The sequence below is a fragment of the Leptopilina boulardi genome, unplaced genomic scaffold (genome assembly GCF_019393585.1).
Source record: "Leptopilina boulardi isolate dan_hultmark-lab unplaced genomic scaffold, ZJU_Lbou_2.1 LbouV2_165, whole genome shotgun sequence".
NCBI classification, from domain to species: domain Eukaryota; kingdom Metazoa; phylum Arthropoda; class Insecta; order Hymenoptera; family Figitidae; genus Leptopilina; species Leptopilina boulardi.
Window position 1 is genome coordinate 2,963,427 of NW_026137713.1, and position 23,987 is coordinate 2,987,413.

Genomic DNA, 23,987 nt, shown 5'->3' on the forward strand with positions numbered 1-23,987 from the left:
ATATTTTAATTTATGATTATCATATGTATATATACTTTCCGATCTTTATCGATGATCTCTGATACATTTAAAAGTGCATCATTCATTGACATGATTTCTTGGGAATATGGGTCATCATTAATTAATTTGAGCTTCATTAATTATTTAAAATTTCCCCGCGTGTTGATGGCAACTTTTGTTCAGTAAATAGTATAAAAACTACACTATTTCCGGAGTAAACTTTACTATTTTAGTATAGTAATTTTTTTCTATTACCGTAGCAAAAGTTGCTAGAAATGTGCACAAGTTCCGGACAGTTTAGATTTTACTTTGTAAAATATATAGTAAAAGTTACAGAGAAAATTAAAAGGCATTAAAATAAGCTGTAACGCTTATTATTTTAATCTAATTTTGTTTATTTTAATTCATTTTGCTATTAAAATATAAGCAAAATTGGATTAAAATAATAAGCGTTGCAGCTTATTTTAATACCTTATAATTTTCTGTGCATTTTTTTTCTATGTGATAAATTTTTAGCTATTGACTTTCTAATTTTCTTGATTTAAAATTCAAGAATTGATTTTGACACACTGTAATTTGGTACATTTCTTTCTTTTTTTATGTTATTGAAACCTCGGCAAATATTGATAACACGTAAAAGTTTACTTTATCTCGACATTTTTCGCTTTTAAGAGACATAAGTGAATAAGTTGGTAGGATCATTTCGCGAGACATATCGACATAAATCGAAGTTTTTTCTCTCTCTCTTTCTCTCTCTCTTTTTCTCTTGAGCGAGATGCAAGTTAGACTTGAGTTTAGTTCGCTACTTCAACCCTCTCCCGCACATTTTGCTTCGCGAACATTCGTGGTGATACATACTAAGCAGGGCTCTGTCAAAAGCTTCAAGTGCACCAAACGTGCGACATTTTTATTTCATTTGAATTTTCCGTCTCGATATATATATTATTCAATGCCTTTAAAAAGGAGGCGAATATTTTTCTATATATACGAAAACGATGTTTACAAATTTTTCCAACAAAATGAAAATATATTTTTTTTTCTGCTACACTGAAAAAAAAATTATTTGATTCAAATAATCGGTTACTTGACTATTATCAAATGAATATTTACTTGAACCAAATAATTTTTATTTAAACCAATAATTTCAATAAATACCATTTAATTGACTCAATTAAAAATTATTTGGTTCAAATAAATATTTATTTGATAATAATCAACTACCCGATTATCAAATAAATTTTTTTTCAGTTTATTAACTTTTTAATGAGATGCTTAATTTTCATAATTTTTTTTTCCTATTTTGACTATTATACAAATAAATTATAAAATGCAGTTTATTTCTTTTTATTAAAAAAACTATAAACGATTGTTTAAATAAATATTTGCTTGATTTAAATAAGTATACTTATTTTGATTCAAATAAATGCTAATTAACTCGAGTAAATAATTTATTATCTCAAATTTTTAATTATAGTTAAAAATAACTAATTTGATAGAAAAATGTGTGTTTTTTTTACATAACCTAGGTGAATTTAAAATAATAATTATTTAATTTTAATTATACATAAATTTATTATTTGAATCAGTGATTAATTTTTTTTCTACATTAGTTATTTTTAACTTTAATTTAGAGAGAATACCATTAATAGTAAAAAAAAAAATATAAAATTTGGTTTTTTATTTAATGAACATTGTTTAATAGTTTTTTTTGTGCAATTTTTTTGTTTCAGGTAATCAAAGAACTGTACATGTTCTGCATAATTCAGAACAACCGGCATCTGTGTTCGCTATTCTCGAATCTGGAAGTAAAATGGTCCCTCTGATAGCAGATGGTCTCTTTGATTTGCTTATGTTAAAATTAACTGGTATCTACACCAGTAAAAAACAAACAAAAATTGAATCTAAAGGACCGAGATTTGAAGTTGGTGATTTTTGTGTAAAATTGGGAAGTGTCACAATGAGTCAAAACTTCAAGGGAGTTTTAGTCGAGGTATATATATAAAATATTATTTTTATTATTATATAAAAAATTATTTTTTTTTTTACAAATTATCAGAAGGTCTTTAAAAAAAATTAGAATTTTTTACTTTTAAATACTTGATTAATAATCGCGCGCACATGTGAATTTATCTCTATATATAAATGAACAAATGATAAACTCTGCATGATGGAATTTCGTCCAGTTTCATTAAATTCAAATTGATCAATTAAATTTGCGTTTAATTTCTATATACATCAGCCGCAATTCGGGATGAATTATATTTTTTTTAACTATTCCAAGCCGTTTAATTTCACAAAGGATAATGTTTAATTTATATCTTAAAATTCACGCAGCTTAATTCTAATACGAATCAATTAACAAAATAAGTTGTTTAGAATTTAACGTTCTGGAAATTAATTTAATTTAAATCTGAATTAGTTAAAATTTTAATTAAAAATTAGTAAAAATGTTTACTAATTCAGATTCCGAGAATTAATATTCTATAAGTTTCTTTTTTTTTGTTTGCTTTACTCTCGTGGTAAACAGTATTTCAAATTTTTATTAGATTTTTTTTTCTAGAAAAAAATAATTTACATGATCAAATCTTGGTTTAGTATTTGTTTTGACAAAACACTTTTTCCTCTATTGAATGAAGTGTCATTTTATTAAAAATTTTTTTTTATTAGTGAAATTGGTGTTTAAGTAGTCTCATCAAGATTAAACGAAATACATTAGTGGAAATACATTCTGTATAAATTATATAGTTTCTACATATATATATATATATATATACTTGTATAAACAGACAAACGTAAACCCTTTAATGCCTTAGGCTATTCGTTTTACTATAAACTGCAGAGGTCGTTGGTGGCATCCGCCCCCGAAATACTTTACGGTAAAACCGACTACTCCATTAATTTCAATGACGATGTATTCATATCGTAAGCATTGAAGCGTATATATATATATATATGTACAAAAAGAAAAGAAAGAAAAAAAAATCCCGAGTGTCACACTCATTCAGTGGAAAGAAGGAGCTTCACTATTAAATCGAGTCAAATGTTATACAAGCGTAAATTAGAATCTCTACTGACAGAATTATTAATGTGCGCGGTTATAAATTATTACAAAATAAAATTTTTCAAACGAAATTTACGCCTATTTTCAATCTATGTTTTTGTATAAAATAAATTTTTGAATAGGTGCAACTAAATTTGGAGGTTTAAGGAATTAAAATTTTTAATTTATACAAAAAAAAATATATATATATATTTATTTAAACTAAAATATCACGCATAAAATAAATGTCAAAAAATTAAAAACTAGTTAGAAGAAATTTCACCGAAAACTTTTTTTCAATATATTTTGTGCGAGGTCTTTTAAAATTGATTTTATTTTTTAAAAAATTGTTTAATTTTCTCTTTCGAGTCAAAGGAAATGATAACATTTAGTTGAAATCTTTTTTTTTTTGAAATCATAAAATTGCTGGTCTTATACAAAAAAAAAAAAAAAAAATATTTGTACAGAATATCTAGAATAGAGAGAAAAAAAACTGATTGCAGCTTTGATGTTATCTATATATATATATATATATATATTGGAGCTTTTATATTCTGCGTGAGCATTTTTACGCCTGAAAATCTGCCCCATTGAACACCGTTCGAATGAATAAAGCTTCGAAATCGCGAAGCTTGAAATAATAACGACACATAACGGTGTGCGTACGAATATATGTGCTAGATGCAAAGAAACATAATAAAATTTTTCACTCAACCCCCTTTTAAATAAAAAACAAAAACAAAAAATAATCTTTAAGCTTTAAAATTAAATAGACTATTCAAAATTTTATTTTTTGTTTTCAAAATTATATAAAAACAATGAAACAAAAATTTTTTTAAAATTTTTAACTATATTTTCTTTTATGAAAAAAAATCCTTTTATTTCCTTTTTATTTTCTGCATTATACAATTTATATATCTTTAATGATTTTTACAAAAATCATCTGCTATTTTGCATAAAAGGAAATTTCGATATTTTAGATATTGTATATATATATATATTGCAGTATCTTTTAAATGTGTTACACTATTTTATCATAGTTTAGTATTTATTTGTAAAACAGTTATAAATATCGTAAATGTCGAAGCACGCGCCTAGTAACCGCGATAATAATGATTATATTATTTTAAAAATAGTTGTGAACTTTTGCGGAGGCGCCTTAAGATATAGAGGTTGACTTTAGCAGGACATTTATAAAGTATTTCAGTTTAACATAAATGCAATTGCTGCGAGAATATCGAGATTCTATTCGCCCACGATGAAAATAATTTCCAAGAAATAAACTATTTATCCTGGAAAAAGTATATATATATATATATAATTCTTTATTTCAATTTGTTTCAATTGAAGAGGAAGATGATGAAAAAAAATACTATTAGTCATTTGATAACAACCATTTTATAATTTTTTTTATACAATAACATTTTTCTTGTTAGTTATACATAATGTGTTGTAACAACAATTGTTACAATTATTTTTTGTAATTATGTTACATTCAACGTGTTTGTTACTATCACTGGTAGTAACAAATAGTTGTTGCAATATTGGTTGTTATAATTAATAGTTATTACAATCATTGGTTTTGCAACAAATCAATAGTTGTTAGAATATATAAAGTTACAATTAGTGGTTGTTATCAATCATAGTTGTTACTTTTCATTGGTATAGCAACAATTAGTAGTTGTTACAATATCGAAAGTTCCAATTGGTGGTTGTTACCAATGATAGTACTTATACAAATAGTGGTTGTTACCAATAATGGTCGTTACAATTAGTGGTTGTTACCAAAAATGGTCGTTACAATTAGTGGTTGTTACAATTAGTGGTTGTTACCAACAATGGTCGTTACAATTAGTGATTGTTACCAACAATGGTTGTTATAATTAACATTTTTTACTCTTAGTGGTTGTTACCAACAATGATCGTTACAATTAGTGGTTCACAGAAAATTATAAGGTATTAAAATAAGCTGCAACGCTTCTTATATTAAACCAATTTTGCTTATTTTAATACCAAAATGGTTTAAAATAAGCGATGTTATCAGTAGTTGTTACCAACAATGGTTGTTAAAATTAGTGGTTGTTACCAACAATGGTTGTTATAATTAACATTTGTTACTCTTAGTGGTTGTTGTCAGCAATGATCGTTAAAATTAGTGGTTGTTACCAACAATGGTTGTTATAATTAACATTTGTTACTCTTAGTGGTTGTTACCAGCAATGGTCGATACAATTAGTGATTGTTACCAACAATGGTTGTTATAATTAACATTTGTTACTCTTAGTGGTTGTTACCAGCAATGGTCGTTACAATTAGTGGTTGTTACCAACAATGGTTGTTATAATTAACATTTGTTACTCTTAGTGGTTGTTATCAGCAATGTTCGTTACAATTAGTGGTTGTTACCAACAATGGTTGTTACAATTAGTGGTTGTTACTAATAATGGTCGTTAAAATTAAAGGTTGTTACCAATAATGGTTCCTATATAATTAATAGTTGCTACTCTAAGTGATTGTTACAATCAATAGACGTTTTTTTAATTAAGAATCAAAGAATGAATTAATTAACACTGACTATAATAATTTAATTATTATTTATTTCAAGAGTCCATTAAATTTGTTTGTTTATTAAATATAGTGTTAAGCAAATTAATTTACAAAATTTAATTTGTAAATTGAAAACTCTGGGGTTATAAAGTTTATTGAGAGAATTTTTTTTTCTTCTTTTTTTTTTTTTTTTGCACGTTAAGTGAAAACAGTTATTCGCGGAATTGAAATCAATCCGGTTTTGGACTCTAAATATTTATAATCATCCATGAGACTTTCGAGATTTACGAAGTTGCGCGCACACACAGAGTTGAGAATATATAAAATGACTGAGATTTCTTCCGTGAGGACATTCTGATATTGAAAAAAAAAACGAAAGAACGTTTTTTTCTTTTTAGGACTGTAATTAAAATTTTAATTAACATTTTGCGATGTGGTCTTAAACATTTCACCCACAATTCGATTAAATTACACGCAAATTGCCGTTAAAGAACTATTATCTTCACATTTACACATACATATAATATTCATATTCGTGTCGCATGGTAACTAAATTTTCAAGGAATAATTGCTACTTTCAATTCATCATTTTCACCTTATTCTTATTCATTTATTATATTGTTATAAGACATAGTTGTTAGAAATTTTGCTTGCGATAAATTATGGTTGTTACAAATTATATGGCTGATAATTATGGTTGTTACAAACTGTAATTGTTATAATTCGTGGTAGTTGCAATCTATGGTTGTTACTATTCGTGGTAGTTACAAACATAAGAGCTATGATTGACAATAGTTAAAATTAATAATAGATGTAAAATGATGAAACTTCTGATAATTTGTACATTTATAATTTTATTTTATGAAATTGCGGAAGCCAAGGATTATATCCTTTACTCTATGTTGATACTTTTAATCCAATTTGAAAAGTGTCATTTTAAAATCTATTTTGAATATGATTGACGTAACTTAATTGAAATTAAAGCAAAATCTTTTCTAAAATCAGAAATTGGATAATTAAATTTTGGTTTGTTTATTTATTTTTTTTTTTTTTTTGTTTTTCAGGTGGAATATAGGCCATGTCTTGTTCCGGTAAATGCTTGGGAATTGATGCGAGAATTTCTTCAAGGCTTTCTTGGTTCCACTGTGTCAAATCAGGCACCTCAATACTTACAGGTAAAAGATAAATTCTGGATTAAATTAAATCAAGCGCAACTAAAAGTCATGTTGAACGATCGATTTTTTCATCAAAACCAAGACATGCGTTAATTTCTATATATATATATATATATATATATATATATATATATAAAAGAAAATAGTATTGAGAATAAATTCAAGGTGTAAAGTGACATTAAGAAGGATTAAAGTTAATGGAAATTCTTAGGTAATCGAATTTAATCATACTTTTTTTTTTAATATTAATATAATATTACGTAATCATATTATTGATTCCTTTGTGAGTACTCATATTCATTGAATATTTAAGTAATTCCTGTTTTTGAAAAGAATATATGATTATTTATTTTTCTCAATTATTTTTAAATTAGTCCATATTTACCATAATTTTGATTTTGATTAATGTTATTTATTATAGTTAATATTAATCATCATATATATATTTTTTTTAGAATCGAATGAGCGAAATTTATCAACCAATGGATACTATTCATCAGTATTTGGAGCATTTCGGTCAATACAGAAAAGCAACTGGAGTTATTTAAAAAAAAATATATATATATAACAGCAAACAAAAAATACACGACTAGTATTATTTAACGATAATCAATTATATATTATCGACAATATTATTTTTAACAAAATACCTATATAACAATAAAAAACAAAAAAGGTAGAGAAAATTTCAATTTTAGAAAAACAATTGAATTTTTGAATTTAAAAATATTTCGGTAAAAAATTGTTTAATTACCGACTGAAGAAAAATTAACAGCCTACAATGTTATCGACATTGATTTTGAGCTTTGAACAAGTGAATAGAGAGGGAGCAAGTAATTTGGAATTGTACTTTTCAAATTTTAGTATGTATTTCACATTTTAATACATTTCTATTTTTTTTTTTTTTATAATTGAAAAATAAAAATGAAGTATTTCATTATTTTAATTAATTTTTTTTCACGATTAGCTGTCATAGAAAATGTGCGCTAATATTTTCTTCTCCAAAATAAATATTGATTCGCACATATATATGAAGAGATTATTTAATGAAATAAATGATAATTGATCAACACCTCGTGCGGCAAATTAATGCGTACAATTCAAGAATCTAATAAATATGAATGGGACGTGATTGAGCAGTTTTTTTTTTTTTTTTGTCAGTTTATGAGAATTGAGGCAAGAAACTCGCAAATACGGTAATTTTTTTTTCTATTTTTAAAAATATTTGGTATTATTGTATATTGTTATCAATATTGATTGTTACAGTCATTATTTGTTACCAATAATGGTTGTTACAATTAATATTTGTTATTAATTAATATTATTAATTAATTAAAACTATTAATTAAAAAATTAATATTAATTACCATTAATGGTTGTTACAATTTATAGTTGTTTTCAATAATGGTTGTATCAAACAATAGTTGTTACAATAATGATAGTTATAAACAATGGTTGATAGAAACTCTTTTGCAGTAAGAATCAGTTGGTTGTAACAATCAATGGTTGTTACAATAATGGTAATCAATAATTTATTATTAACAATTATGATGTTGTTTTTAATACTTTAAATATAAAATCAATGAGAATGATGGGATTTCTAGACAATACTCTTGTTTCTAACTTTTTTTTTTTTTTTTGAAAAAAAACTCGTTATCCTTGAATATATTTCTCGTATCGAAGTAAAAGTAAACTTATTTAAATGTTTTCATTACACACGGGGGTCAAAGATCCTCTTTTGACTACATTTTCCATCAATGCATAACATTATAAAATATATATAAGTGCAGTTTTTCTGAATGTATACTTATGCATAGAACATTGTGTATATTTATCTTCTCATTAATATTATAATGATGCGATGACAATTTAAATGGAATTTTTCTTATTCGTGACAGACAGAGAAAGTTTATAATCGTTTTTGTGTGCGAGTTGCGTTGGCATTACCCGCGCTGTCGTTTGTATACCTCGTATACCTACAGAAAATATTTCTGCTCGACAGTTCTTTTTTTTTAAAAAAAGCGCCCTCATGTCCTCCATGTGGTCGATAGTGAAAACACGATTTTAGTGAAGCAACAACGACGCATCATATAGTTGCCATAGTCTCTTCGGAATTGAAAGCACACACGGAAAAGCCGAATTAAAAGTTTAATATACAATAATGGAGGTAAATTAATATGTCAATTATGTTTTAATACTAGCAATTATGCTCGTTATTATAGTATTAGATAAAAATGTATTTGTTAATTAAACTTAATTTTTTTTCACAGATCGAAATTCTGGTTGCTTCAAACTCAAAATTCATTGAAAATATAAAGGTATTTAAAAAGATTTTGAATTTAAAAAATTTTAATTAGTATTTGAATAATAATAATAAAAGCAATTCTAAATTACTACTTAATTGATAGTTTATTATTAAAATTTAATTTTTATTAACAATTTAAATAATTCTGTAATAAATATTTTTTATATAATAATAATAATTATTATTAATATTTTCATAACTCATTAAATTGAGAAAATTAATTTTAATTATAAATTTCTTTAAAATTATACGATTATTCAATTATTTATAATAATAATAATTGAATTATTATATTGTTAAATTATTATTTAAGTTAAAATTATTGTTATTGTTAATAGTGAATTGTTAATTATTTGCTAGGGAATTGTGTTATTTTGTATAAAAAATCACAGGAATTATTAATTATAAAACTACATTATGATTTGCGTTTCCAGGTCAATCCAAGTACCACGATAGGTGAAATAAAAAAAGGACTTTATAAGAGTAAAAAAGCCCCATACTCTGATAGGCAGAGCTTGAGAACTCAACCTAAAGGAAAATCGTTAGCTGACACTGATACAATAAAAAGTCTTGATTTAAAAGCTGGCGCAAAATTATATATGAAAGATCTTGGACCACAAATTGGATGGAATACAGTTTTTCTCGTTGAATATGCAGGTCCACTTATTGTTTATCTTTGGCTTTATCAAAGACCATGGTTATTTTATGGAACTGTAGATAATAAAATGCACAGTGTAGCGCAGTGAGTATTCAAAAAAAAAATACAGTTATCTCTCAAATATTTTTTGAAAAGAATTTGAAAAATCCCAAACAATTTCTCTTTAATAAAATACAGAGGTTCTCAAGAAATGAAAGATTTCGAAATTAAGAAAATTATATCGTAAAATATATAATAAATTTTATTTATTTGGTATAAAAATAAAAAAAAATTTATTTATTCAAATTTACGTGAATTTTTTAGATAAAAATTTATTGTCTCACGTGAATTATTTAGTTAACGGTATTATAAAACACGAGGAGACATTGTCGTATAATAACAATGACAGTGCAAAATTGAAAAATCGTTCAGTGTGAAAAAATTTTAATTCTATTGAAGAATTTAGATTAAAGGTTAAAATAAAATGCATATTCATTAGAAGAACAGATTATTACAAATTTTTTTTTTTTTTGTAAATAATTAATGGCCCCTTGTATTTAAATATAAATTTTTTAATTATTTATAAATTAAAAAATTTTATTAATAATTTTAATAGTTTTTAAAATATTATAATGTAAAAAGTATAAATTAATTGAAATAATTTTCAAAAAATATTTTAATAAATTGAAAATAAAAAAAAAATTAATAATTTGAAATTCTCTCTAAATTTTTAGTTGGGCAGCCGTTTGTTGGACAATTCATTATGCAAAAAGACTTGTTGAAACTTTATTTGTCCATCGTTTTAGTCATGCGACAATGCCAATTCGAAATTTATTTAAAAATTGCTCATATTATTGGTTATTTGCAATGTACGTTGCCTATCATGTAAATCATCCATTATTTACACCGCCAAGTCATATGCAATTTTTAATTGGCGTAACAATTTTCTTTTTGTGTGAATGTGGAAATCTCAGTATTCATTTGGCGCTTAGAAATTTACGACCACCGGGTACAACATTGAGAAAAATTCCCAAACCCGATGCAAATCCATTTACTGGACTTTTTAATTTGGTGTCTTGTCCAAATTATACATACGAAATTGGAAGCTGGCTTGGCTTCACCATCATGACACAATGTCTTCCAGGTAAAATTTTTTCGAATAAAAAAATTATAATTAATGTATTTTATTGATATAATTGACAATTTTTAATAATTCTTTTTTTTTTAGCCGCACTTTTCGCTTTTGCTGGCGCTTATCAAATGACATTGTGGGCTCTTGGAAAGCATAGGGCGTACAAAAAGGAATTTAGTGATTATCCAAAATGTCGTAAAGCAATCATTCCTCTTATTTTGTAATTAATTAAAATTACAATTTTACAATGAAAGGTGAAAATTTCTACATTTTTTTTTTTTTTTAAGTACAAAGAGAAAAATGAATGAAAAAAACTTTTGTTTTATTCACAATTTATATTACTATTTAAATAAAAATTTACGAAAAATTATTTTTCATAAATTTTACCAATTCTTTTTGATTTTTGAAAAAGAAAAATTATAAAAATTTTGAATTTTTTTTATTATATTATAAATTAGATTTCTTTTTGATATTAATTATAAAGTTGGTTCAATTTTATGTACTAATCGTTTAATATCGTCTTTTAGAACAATTATTTCCTGTTGGCATTCTTCAAGTTCAGTTTTATATTTCATTTGTAATTTCTCATTATTTTTACAAGCTTTAGCCAATTTACGTTTTGCTTCTTCGGGATTGATATTTTTTCCCTTAAGACCTAAAATATATTCCATGTCACTAATGTGTTTTTGTGCTTTTTTCAAACCTTCACGTAAGGGATTTATTTCATTCATCAGTATTATATTTTCATCTAATAATTTCTCTTCTTTTTTATCATTTGTTGTATCTTGAAATACTTGTTTTCGTAAACTTGCAATTGTTCGTTCTAAATGATCACGTTGTTTATTAAATTCACATTGAAGATCAAATTCTTCCCGACGTATATTTAAAAATGCCTCATCGTTACAATATTTGTGATAGAGTTTTTTAATTGATGTTTTTAATGATTGAGGTTCTTGTACGAGACGTGCAACATCGTAAATATCAATGTGCATACGTTTAAGGAGAATTTGACATTTTTTATTTTTTTCTAATTCACAACTATTGGCACGTTTGATGGTGAGGAATTTTTGTTTTAAACGACGATATTCTAATTCAATATTGATATTTGTTTTATGAAGATTTATTAATTCTGTTTCCATGTGATGTATTTTTTCCTTGTGTTCTTGAATTTCTTTGTCCTTGGGTTCAATTTGATTTTTTAGTTCAGTAATTTTTTGATCGAGGAGAAATTTATATTTTTCTAATTCACATTTATCGAATTTTAGAGAATTTATTGTTAATTCATTTTGATGAATTGCTGATTCTTTATTTATTATTTCGTCACGAGAATGATTTGTGTCTTTTTCTAAATTTTCAATGGTTTTCTTCAAAAATTCACGCTCATCATTCCAGTTATCAATTTTTTGTAAAAGTTCTTCTTCATTTTTTTGACTTGTTAAATATTTATTTCGAATCACTCCAATTTCGCCGCGAAGTTTTAAAATTAATTGTCTTTCATTTTCTAAAATTTTTTCATTTTCTACACGTAAATTAATTATTTCTCGATCGGCATCGTCTTCGATTTGAATTCTCATTTGTTCATTAATTTTTTCACGATGTAACATTTCTTGTTTAATTTCCTCAAATTGTGTGTCTTTTCTCTTTATTTCCATTTCGTAATTGGAACTTAATTTTTTGAGACTTTCATTTTTAATTCGATCGAGGTGCTCTAATTTTCCCTCATAATCTCGACATGTTTGTGAATTTTTTATTTCCAAATTATTATATTTCTCATATTCTGTTATTAATTTGGCTTCGTAATTTATTTCCAATTCCTGCATTATTTTCTCATGATTTGATTTCATTTTTACAATTTCATTGTTTATGATATTTAATTCATTTTCGTGTTCCTCTTGAAGTTCTTGAATGTTTGTTTGTAATTGTTGTATTGCCTCACCATAGCCTTGATGTATATCACGAATTGTATCGTTATATTGAATTTCATTTTGTTTTAATTTATAAATGTGTTCCGTTTCTAATTCCATGACACGAATTGATAAATCATTGATTTGTTGTATTTTTGTATTAAGATCGTTTCGATCAATTAACACTTGTTTGGTGACAAAATCATCTTTTATATGAATATCAGGATGTTGAACTTTCCAAAAACAAAGTGTACCATCGATGCCAGCTGTTATTAAAATTCGCTCATTGTAAGCGAAAGCAAACTGAAAATTTGAAAAATTAATTAATTTCATTGAAAACAATTTTTAAAATTTTTTATTACCTCAGTGATGTCACTACTGTGAATTCGAAAATCTTGAAATTCAGTTGGATCTTGTAATGGATATTTTACAGAAATTACTGCTCCACCTGGACAGGAAACGAGCATCATTGGATTATTTTTACCCAAAATAATACGACTAAGTTCCCAATTATTGCAATTAAATGATCGAATTACCTTTGAAAAAAGAAAATTATAATTATTTATTCCATGGAAAAAAAAAAAAATTCAATTTACTTACCGAACTCTCTTTTATTTCGTGAATTTTCCTATCACCGGAAATACAATAAATTGTCAAATCGTCCGACGATAATACAACTCCATTAATCGTGACTTCTTTAATAATAACTTCAGTGATACGTGTTCCATTAAACATTTCCCATTCATAAATTGCCCCATCATTGCCAATTGTAATTAATTTTCCATCTGTTTTTGACCATGTAAAACCAGTGATTATTCCCGTGTGACCTTTCAATAGAAAACGTGATCGAAAATCCATTGTCGAATAAATATGAACAATATTTCCATTAACGGCGGCAAATAAATGTCCACCATTACTAAATGATGTGATTTTACAATTTTTTATTGGAAATTCACGAATCATCATTAGATCATCGATTAAAATTGTCATAAAACGAAGTTTATCACTAAAACCAATAAGACAAAAAAGTCCATTTGGATGTAATGAAACACTAAAAATATCCTCCATATATTGTTTAATCATAATTAAATTTTCCAATTCATAATCCCAAATTCGAACACTACGATCGTGTGCACCACAAGTAATGAAAATTGATTTCCAACTACACATTGAAAGACCATTTATTGGTCCATGATGTAAATTTTCTCCAATTGTTTCTAAATCAATTGTTTCAATTTCATTTGTAGATGATGATTTTCCACTAATTTTCCCTGTGAATAATTGTGACCAACCAGTCGTTACAATAACACGATCTGAACTTAAATTTGAATTAATTGAATTGATACGATATAAATCTTGTGATTCAATTTTTGAAATTTGTCTTGGTACATTGTAAATAATTTTTTTCACATATCTATTTTGTCCGTCTTGCTCGAAAACAATCATTTTACCATTACCAAAACCATAAACAAAACAATTACCAATAACTGTCAAACAAACAATATCAATATTCGATTCTTGTTTACGAACAATTTCCAAACTTGTTGTTGATGTTTGTAAAACAAATTCTTCGCGTATTTTCAAATTCATCACTATTGTATCAAGCATATTGAAAATGAATTTTAATTCACCATTTTCAAGAAATAAAATTCTTGCATCTTTTGTGCCGGCTAAAAGTCTTTCAATATTTAGCCATGCCAATGTGGTGATGAATAAATTTTCAGCTTTTGCAAAACCATATGGACGCCAAACTGTTTCAGAGACGGTGAGAAATTTAAATATATAGGGACCACCGAGTGCAACAATTCCCACATCACCTGGATTACATGACAATAGTTTAACTATTGATTCAGAATTTTGAGAATTTCCAACTTTAATATTTGATTCAACTTTGCCTTTTTCCCAATTATAGAATAACATCATTTGATCGGGTTCATCTGTTATTGCTGCTATATTTTTATTATCTGCTGTAAATGAAAGACAGGTGAATTTTTTTACTCCCATTGAATCGTATGGAATGCCAAGGGATTTTTTTCTCTTTAGACTTTGTAGATCGTAAATTGAAATTGTTGGTTTTTCATCCACATCACTGACTGCCACATATTTTCTATAATAGCCGAAAAATTATATTTATTTGTCAATATTTTTTTTTATTACATTAATTAATTATTATTAATTATTATTAATTATTATTAATTATTAATATATTCTAAAAAAATAAATTCAAAAAAATATTTCCTACTATATATTTCTAAAATATTAATTTTTTTAAAATTATAACTTAAACTCTGAAATTGTTTGCGAATAATTAATTAATTAATTAAATTTAAATTCTTAAACAATTCCTTGAATAGTTATAATTTTAATTTAATTTTTAAAACAATTGAATTTTTATTGTTAATGAATTTATTTATATTTATTATTTATAAATTATCTTATATTTGTTTGTTTTTATTTTTTTTGTTTTCAGAGTTAAGAATTAAGAAAAAAAAAAAAAAAAAAAAAATTGAATTCGAAAAAACTCACCGATTTGGCGAGACAGCTATAATATTTATTTGCTGTTTATCCGGTAATAAAATGAGTTTTTGACGTCGTTGAGAAATATTGTGAATTGATAATGCATTACCCACTGGATAAAGAATATCCCCATCAGTAATATATTGAGCATTACCAATAATATTTGTTTTTAATCCATAAAATATTTTGCATTGTAATGCCGATGCAGTTGTTTTTGACAATTGTCGAAAATCTTTCGACATTTTTTTAATTTTTGGTTAATTTGATGGAAAAGAAAGAAAAAAATTATTATCAATTATATCTCTGAAGATGTTAATGAAATAGACGAAGAAATATGTTTACAAATCACCATGACAACCAGTTTAGATTGCAATTGAAAGAAAAAAAAACACACAATTAGGTAAGTTTACAATTATTAATGTTTATAACTTTTTTTTAAATTTTTTAATAATAATAATAATTATTATTATTAACAATTTAATTTATTATTATTATTATCATTATTATTATTTTTATTATTATTATCAATACAATTTTATTTGACAATTTTTAATATTTTGTTTAATATTTATTTGGTAAATAGATGTTTGAAATATTAATTATATAAAAATCTAACGAAAGAATTTTAATTATTCTTTACTCTATTTTATTTTAATGACGAAATTTAAATAAAAAAAAAACATCTGTTTTGAATTTTTCGTCAAAACGACAATAGTTTAAAATTAGGCAATTTGAATTTTCCCGCCGCGCTTGCTAGCGCCCTCTCGACTTACCGCGTCTTACGTAAAACTCACAGAAAGGAATTCTCTTTACCAATGATTGGTCATTCTGTCTCTGTCAGTAGGAACGAGAACAACGTTAACCTAACTTTCATTTCCTGTGTTTATCTTTTGTAAATTCTTAAAATTTCTCTTTTACCATTTGGTTTTTGAGTCTCGGTGGTTAATTTAAAGGTTCAGAGTAAAAGTTCCCCGTTTCCGCGGGTCGTGCAAAGATATAGGTACAAGTGCAGTTGCAAGTATGTATTTTGTGCTCAGTCGCGGTACAACTCGTGGTTAGTTGAGTTTCATCTTGTGATAAAGTGATAAAAAATTCATTATTTGTTGACTATTAAATTCGTCGTGTTTTTTTTTTAAAAAGAAAAAATAATCAAATTAGAAGTGAAAAAAAAAAATTATATAGTTTATCGCGAATGAAATGAGACGACCGCTTATACGGCATTTGTCTGAAGGTGGTGGTGGTGCCGGTAGCGATAAAAACAGACGGCAATCAATTAAACAAACAAATGACGATGATCGTGGTTATAATTGGAATTCACGTAATTATCGACATCATGTCTCGTCCTGTGATCTTCTTAAAGTGCCATCGACAAATCATCGTGGCCGCATTTCTCCAGAACCACGGTTAACAGTGACGTCCGTTACCACGAGCACCATCAACAACAGGTTGGTACTTAATCTGAGTGTCACGAACCCAACGGGGTTGCGATTGTTTTATTCTTCTTCTTTAGTCAAACTGATATATCTTTTTTTCATACTTTTTATCTTTCTTCTTTTTTCTAAGGGGTTTTAAAAAACTTCTTATTCAAATTGGTTACGCCAGGTGCTTTTTCTTGATGTTTTCATTTGTTGACAAAATATTTTTTTAGTTACCCAATGATCGGATTTTAATGAAGGAATATTCTGATTATTATTTATTGACATTTTTTGGTTAATAAAGTGATTTTTTTAATTTAATATTTTGCTATAGTAAAAGTGAGGTTAAGAACAATTAATTATTAATTTAAAGCACTATTAGGTTATGTGAAATTAAAGCGAGAGTTATCGTTATTATTTATTGTCATATTAATTTTTGTTCTATTTTTATTGAATCTACTAAATTTTTATAAAATTAATTAACTAAACTATTTGAATAATTTAGTTATTTTTATTTGAATAATTTATTTCATTTTAGTTATATTAATTTTTGTCTTATGACAAATTAACTGAAATATTTAGTAATTTTTATTAACCAATTGTTTAGCCGTTTTTTTCTTTTTTTTAATTAGATAAATAATCTGTCAATTTTTAATTGTATTTTGAATAAAAATTAGTAATTTTTTATTTACTGATGATTAGTTTTTTTTTAAAAATAATTATTCATAGTATGAAATGTTTTAATAAGTATAATTAATAAATTAATTTTAATTAATTTAGATTTAATGATTAAAAAACATAATTTTCGAAAAAAATTTTTTGATTATATGAATTTTTACCATTATTTATTTATATTTTAAATATAAATTAATATTTATGATAATTCATATTTATTTATCTCATATTTTACGTATATTTTTATTTATAAAATGAATTTTTTTTCATAAATTTATATATAAATTATTATTTATATAAATATTCATTACAATAAAGTGGAAATAATATAAAATTATGTTTTTGAAATAAAAGCGGAAAAAAGGGTCAGGAAGAGATTCATATAGAAAAGTTTAAATTTGTTTGCGCACATGATTAATGTTTGAAATTTAAAATAATAGAAGTCATGATTGCAGCAGTTGTATAATGCATAATTTTTCATAAATATACTGCACATTTCATGTTAATTTTTTTTTTTCAAGAAAAAAAAAGTTTGAATGAATTTTTGTTTTTTGACAAAGACTTTATTTTTTTGTTGAATTCAAACCAGTTTTTTTTAACATGCATAATGACTTTTTAAAATGAAGTTCCTGTTATATTCTAAAATTTTTAACTTTCAAATGGGACAAATTTAAAAAATATAATTGTATTTCTAACATTAAAATAATATAAATTTTATAATTTATAATATCTTTAAAAAATATTATTAAAAATTTGATCTATTGATTGTATTATAATTTTTATAAAATGTTCGAGAAAATGTTTTTTACTTAAAAAAAAAAGCTCGACCCTTTTAAAGCTCAAATATACAACTTTGCTTTTTAACTTATTTTAAAAAATAGGTTAATCGATTCATTTTTTTAAAAGCCTTAAGTTGTAAATTTCTATATTTTATTAAAACATTTCTAATTTTTTTTTTTATATATTCATTAAAAATTTGTTTTTATAAAATTTTTAATGTACTGTAATATTTTAGTTAGGATTTTAAATAATAGAATAATTTTTTTTTTATAAATTTCGTAAAACAATAGAATTTATTATTTTTTTTATTTTTATTTAGAAAATTAATTTATCAGATGGAAATTAATTAGAAAGGAGTTTGCTCGAATTCAATAATGTTTGTGTAGATCAAATCAAAGTTTACGTAATCTAATCATATATGGCATTAAGAAAAATTTAATTTAATTTATTTTTCACAAATTTAATTGAAAAAATTATTTAGCTTACATTTTATTTAACATTTGTATGTAATTGTTATATTGAAAATTATTCTATTTTTTTTTTTTTGGAAAATGAATATATTTTTCGATTTCATTGAATGTTAGGATTTTTTTCGATTGTCTGGATTTAGGTATATATCTATTATATTTGATATACCTGATAAAAGGACGTTATCAATTTTAATTTTATCATTTTTCTTTTTCTTTCAAAATACTGATATATTTTCCATAAAAATATATATATATATAGAGAGAGAACGTTATTTTTTTTTCTCCTAATAAGGATGATATTTAACACTTTTTTCCCCCTCTCATTAAAAATACAGAAGAAAAAAGGATTTCAGCTTCCTAAACCATCAAGGTCTTTATATATTTAATCACATTTTAATCCCTCCTCTTTCGCTAATTTAGAAGAATTTTTTAGAGCAGAACAAAGTATTTTTAAAATGAAATTAAAGAAGTCGAGTTTTTCCTCCTCGGACTTTATATTCTCCATCTTTTCTCCTCTTCATCCATAAACTATGTTACTATGTTATAATAAAACGCGAATTTAATTAAAAACAAAGAAGATAATTACTTTTCACCATCAGATTAGTGGAACAGTTTAATTAAAAAAAAAATAAATAAATAATAAAATAGATAAACACAATACGTTAACATAATTATTAATTTTCATTTGTAGAACTCGTCTTTTACGTATAAAATGATCGTTATCAAAAATTTTTTTCGAAATATAGGAATTTCGAAAATATGTTATCTATTATATGTCTTATTTCGTATAGATATTAGTTCGAACTTCCAGTGAATCGAATTATTTTGGGTCCATTTTTTATTTAATCGAATTCTATAATACACTGAAAAAAATTTATTTAATTTAAATAATCGGATACTTGACTATTAACAAAGAAAATAATTTGAACCAAATAATTTTTATTTGAATTAAATAAATTGTATATTTGAAGCAATAATTTCTGTATTTGAAATAATCAATCAATCAATTAAATGCATTTAATTGATTCAAATAATAATTATTTGATACAAATAAATATTTATTTGATAATAATCAAGTAATCAATTATTTGAATGAAATAAATTTTTTTTTTTTTTTAGTGTATAAGAGTAAAAGAAATCATTCTTGATTTTTCTATAAATTGAGAAAGGTGGGGGAAAAAAAATTCAGGTTCAACTGAATGATAAAATAAAATAAGGAAAGTAAATAAGGGTCAAAATAAGATGGGAATAAAAAAAAACAGTATTATACAGATAAGAAAGTGGAATATTTTGTTATTCTCTTTTTATTTATATCCTTTTTTTAAAATCATTGATTGGCACTCGTTAAAGCTATCGAAATTGCAACAAGGAACGACTTACATGAAATATTCATGGACGAATCACGTGTGTACTAAACAAGGCTCATGGAACATTTAGATAAAGGGAAAGAAAACGATTGGTTAGCTTGTATATTCCTATAATGGGACCAGTGGACTTTCGATATATATATACAAACTGCAAATCCTCAGTTGTGAATCGATGTTGACTGTCATTGAGCAAATTATATTCAATATCTATTTCAGAAAAAAAAGTTGATTTTTCAGAGTTCTTTTGCGCATTAGCAAATTAATGAGAATTCGTTCACTAATTCAAATTAGTTGAAATTTTCATTAATTTTTTAGTAAAATGTTACTATTTGATTTAGTAATATATAGTTTCTTTTTTTTTACTAAATTTTTAGTGAAAAATGACTAAAAATTAGTAGAAATGTTCACTAATAAATTATTGAACTAAATTCTCGCTAATTAAAATAGTCGTTGATTTTTACAAATGTGGTTGTAATTAAAATTTATCGATGGTGGTTTTTTTTTTTTGAATTGTGATTATGGTAGTTATAGTCGATTGTAGTTCAATTTGTTTAGTGTCAAATGTTGTATTATTTAGTCGACAAGGACATTTATCTGGAAAAGTAGTTTTTGAAATTATAAAAAATGCATACCCGGTGTTTCTTTTTTTTTTTGACACAAATTACTTTCGTATATGTGGATTTACGACATGGTGTTTTTATGGGCTATGGCTAAGACCTCACAGCGAATATCAAAGTTTTCCTATACAACCGACAATAAAAAGTACGGTTAACTCGACTTATTTATTGGCGACACTAAATAGTACTCCAGTAATTAAATTTACCCGTGGACACTTTTATAATTTTAATTGAACAAATTTATTTGCTTTTTATATATATATATATATATATACATCTATATATATATATAAAAGAGTCGAGTAACATATTATATACATATTTTATAGTTAACTGTTTGTATTTTTTTTAAAAAAAAATATAATATAGTTCAAAGTAAATTTCTTTTTTCAAAACCAAAAGATCATTTTATATGATTTTTGTCCTATTTTCTTATTTATTATAATCGTAAAACAAATAAACTTTTGAACTTTCAATATATACATGTGGTCGTATAAAAACTTATATAAAGAAACATTTTCAATTTGTAATGATTGTTAAACTTTTATCATGTTTGTGAAAAGTCATAAAAAATAAAAAAAAAAACTTCCAAAGGTAACTTCAGTTAAATTTTTCTCAATTTTTAATAGTAAAAATTTTTTCTTTAAATTAAATAAAAATTTTTTTAAATGTATAATTTTTATTTTTGATTTTTAAATGCTGATAGTTGTAAGATAGTTGTAATATTCCCGTGTAATTGTTATAAATTGTTAATTGTTAGAAAGTTTCTTTAGAGATATGGTTACGATCCTGCAATTAAAATTGTTTTATTGCAGCAAAAAAATGTTTGTTGTCAAACTTAATTTGGGACAACTAAATTTATGACAAAAAAATTTTTTTTTTTGTATTTTTCTTATTTTGTGTCAATGTTTGCTTGGGTCAACTAAAGTTTTATTGGAACAATCAAAATTTTGTTAATTAATAATCCCTACCAAAAATTTACTAATGACGGAGTAGTGACGCGATACTGGTACCAATACTACGACAGTAGTAAATTTTTGATATATAGGGATAATTTAAAAATATTTTGTATATATAAAAAAATAATTTCGGTTGCTTTTAAATTTTAAGCAATAATTTTAATGAATGAAATTGAACCCTTCATTCATCTAACATGTGTAGATTTCTATTTCGAAAACTTGCTCGTCACCTCGTTGACGTTGTATATAAGAACTTAAGAGTTCTCCGTCAATTTAACTGCTCTCTTTCTCATTTCACAGATGAACTATATATATGTACCTGTTTTGAAACTCTCGGAATTGAAAGCTCTCTTACTCTCTCAATCTCTTTCTCTCTCTCTCTTTCTCGTCAAAACTCAAACACGCGCGCGCGCGCAATTGATCTGCGAAAAGTTAAGTCGCCTGTTGGGCTCCATATATGTATAGGCAAAAAGGAAGTTTGCTACAAAGTGAATTTTTTATTTTCACCTTGCATTTTTAGGCTCTAGGGTTTTTTTTCGGCACTTAACCTATAATTTGCAACAGCGTAGAGAGAGTGCGAGGTCCCGGATATCCAGGCCGGTGAATCCAGGAGCTTCTGGAGCATGAGACTCGCGCTCGCGCACTTTTAGTTGACCTGTGTATGTATATCACACATATATATATATATAGTTCTCTTAACCCTCTACAGGTTTCGACTTGAGAATTCTCGCTGTCACACACTAGGGTTGGGAATGGGTGATTTACGTAGATTTTCAGGCGAAAGTTCAAGGGTACGATGTTTCTCTCTCTCTCTCTCACACCAAACACATAATTACCAAATTTTAAATGCACTTCTTTATAAACATCAAAAGCTTTTTATTTATTTTTTTTTTAAATCGGTTTTTCCCTTTCTTCTTTTGTTTTTTCAGTGTTTATTTAAAACTGGGTCGAAGTTTGTACTTTTTTTTCTTTTTATTTTTTGGCAGAGAATATGTTTGATTTCTTTTTTGCCTTCATCCCTTTTGTACTATTTGAGATAGAAGAGGCGGCATCTTTGATGAGGAATTTACGAACCAATTAAAAGCACTACCCGCTGAGCTCAGTGCACTATCGTTAGGCGGACGGCGACACTGATTTCAAGGTTGAGGTCTTGAAGGACACGTAGAAAGCCCGCGAGGAAATTTTCATTGCGAGAGTTATAGTTATTCGATATATATATATATATATATATATATATATATATATATATATATATATATATGGGATAGAAATAGCAATATGTAGAGGAAAAATAATTATATAAATGCGTTTATTAATGCTAATTAAAGTTTGCTAATGAGAAAAAAGAAGGAGAATTTATATTATCCAGATGTAAAAAGTTTATACTAATTGAAAATAGGTTTGTGTAACATCTGCTATAGAAAAACGGTAATTTAACGTAAATGTAGAAGAAAGTTGTTGATTTCTGCACACTGTGCAAGAAAAGTGTATTTTTTTGCACTGTATTCATAACTTTGTTGCATGTAATACAGAAAAGTGTACTTTTTTGCACTGTATTCATAACTTTGTTGCATGTAATACAGAAAAGTGTACTTTTTTGCACTGTCTTTATAATTTTTCTGCATACAATACAGAAAAATGTATACTTTAATGTATATACATTTATATTTATAACTGTATACTGTGCGGAAAATTATATAAATGTCTTTTTCTAAACAGATGTTACATAAAGCACCGTGTATCATTTATATTTAAGTTTCTGCACAGTTTGCTGAAAAGTTATAAAAAAAACTGTGCAGAAAAGTGTACTTTTTTTCACAGTATCCAGCAAAGTTAAAAGAACATGAAAAGTATAATTTACTACATAGTATGTAGTAATGTTATACACTGAGAAAAATATGCTATATTGAATCAACAGCATTTCTGCCAACAAGGAAAATTAAAAGGCATTAAAATAAACTGCAACGTCTATTATTTTAAACCAATTTTGCTTATTTTTAATCTATTTTGGTATTAAAATATAAGTAAAATTGGATTAAAATAATAAGCGTTGCAGCTTATTTTAATGCCTTTTAATTTTCTGTGAAAGGTATAAAAATTATTGTTTCTATAATATTGAATCTATAAAATATTTTACAAATTTTATAGCATATATGCTTTAGAATTAATAATTTTTATACCTTTGGCAGAAATACTATTGATTCAATAGTATATTTTTCTCAGTGTATATAAAACAGTGCAGAAAACTATACTTTTTTACACATTATCCATCAAAATTAGAACAGTACAGAAAATTAAAATTTACTGCTATACTTTTTTGTGCAAAAAAGTACAGTTTTCTGCACTGTTTTATAAATAACTTTACTGCGTATACTTAAATTATACTTTTCTGTATATACTGTTCTGTAAAGTTATAAAAAACAGTGTAGAAAAATATACTTTTTTGC

At 25.2% G+C, this 23,987-nt stretch overlaps 5 protein-coding genes across 7 annotated transcripts in view; 3 read left to right on the top strand and 2 right to left on the bottom strand.

Annotated features, from left to right (window-relative positions):
• LOC127277281 (mediator of RNA polymerase II transcription subunit 20) overlaps positions 1-7,789 on the top strand; it is a 77,448-nt gene extending 69,659 nt beyond the window's left edge. Inside the window, exons 3-5 of the mRNA XM_051298268.1 lie at positions 1,731-1,990; positions 6,652-6,762; positions 7,218-7,789. Coding sequence (XP_051154225.1) covers positions 1,731-1,990; positions 6,652-6,762; positions 7,218-7,310 — 464 coding nt within the window. The 3' untranslated portion in view covers positions 7,311-7,789. The remainder of the gene's footprint in view (positions 1-1,730; positions 1,991-6,651; positions 6,763-7,217) is intronic.
• LOC127277278 (facilitated trehalose transporter Tret1-2 homolog) overlaps positions 1-23,987 on the bottom strand; it is a 220,635-nt gene that overhangs the window by 65,764 nt on the left and 130,884 nt on the right. The gene's annotated exons all lie outside the window — the stretch shown is intronic.
• LOC127277280 (very-long-chain enoyl-CoA reductase) lies at positions 8,670-11,206 on the top strand. Its single transcript, XM_051298267.1, has 5 exons — positions 8,670-8,929; positions 9,033-9,080; positions 9,502-9,809; positions 10,439-10,848; positions 10,933-11,206. Exons 1-5 carry the CDS (start codon positions 8,924-8,926, stop codon positions 11,058-11,060), a joined length of 900 nt encoding a protein of 299 aa, XP_051154224.1. The 5' UTR covers positions 8,670-8,923; the 3' UTR covers positions 11,061-11,206.
• Positions 11,299-15,656, bottom strand: LOC127277276 (cilia- and flagella-associated protein 57). Its single transcript, XM_051298255.1, has 4 exons — positions 15,267-15,656; positions 13,341-14,847; positions 13,103-13,276; positions 11,299-13,043 (listed from the first exon to the last, which is right to left on the bottom strand). Exons 1-4 carry the CDS (start codon positions 15,497-15,499, stop codon positions 11,313-11,315), a joined length of 3,645 nt encoding a protein of 1,214 aa, XP_051154212.1. The 5' UTR covers positions 15,500-15,656; the 3' UTR covers positions 11,299-11,312.
• The window catches only part of LOC127277277 (rap1 GTPase-activating protein 1-like), a 135,246-nt gene continuing 127,545 nt past the window's right edge, over positions 16,287-23,987 (top strand). Inside the window, exon 1 of the mRNA XM_051298256.1 lies at positions 16,287-16,702. Coding sequence (XP_051154213.1) covers positions 16,455-16,702 — 248 coding nt within the window. The 5' untranslated portion in view covers positions 16,287-16,454. The remainder of the gene's footprint in view (positions 16,703-23,987) is intronic.

Excerpts from the sequence above, each read along its gene's own strand:
- LOC127277280 (XM_051298267.1), top strand. Across the intron at positions 9,081-9,501 it reads AATTCATTGAAAATATAAAG|GTCAATCCAAGTACCACGAT; the intron begins GTATTTAAAAAG and ends TTGCGTTTCCAG. Across the intron at positions 9,810-10,438 it reads AAAATGCACAGTGTAGCGCA|TTGGGCAGCCGTTTGTTGGA; the intron begins GTGAGTATTCAA and ends CTAAATTTTTAG.
- LOC127277276 (XM_051298255.1), bottom strand. The coding sequence starts at position 15,499 with ATGTCGAAAGATTTTCGACAATTGTCAAAAACAACTGCATCGGCATTA. Across the intron at positions 14,848-15,266 it reads ATAGCTGTCTCGCCAAATCG|AAAATATGTGGCAGTCAGTG; the intron begins GTGAGTTTTTTC and ends CGGCTATTATAG. Across the intron at positions 13,277-13,340 it reads ACGAAATAAAAGAGAGTTCG|GTAATTCGATCATTTAATTG; the intron begins GTAAGTAAATTG and ends CTTTTTTCAAAG.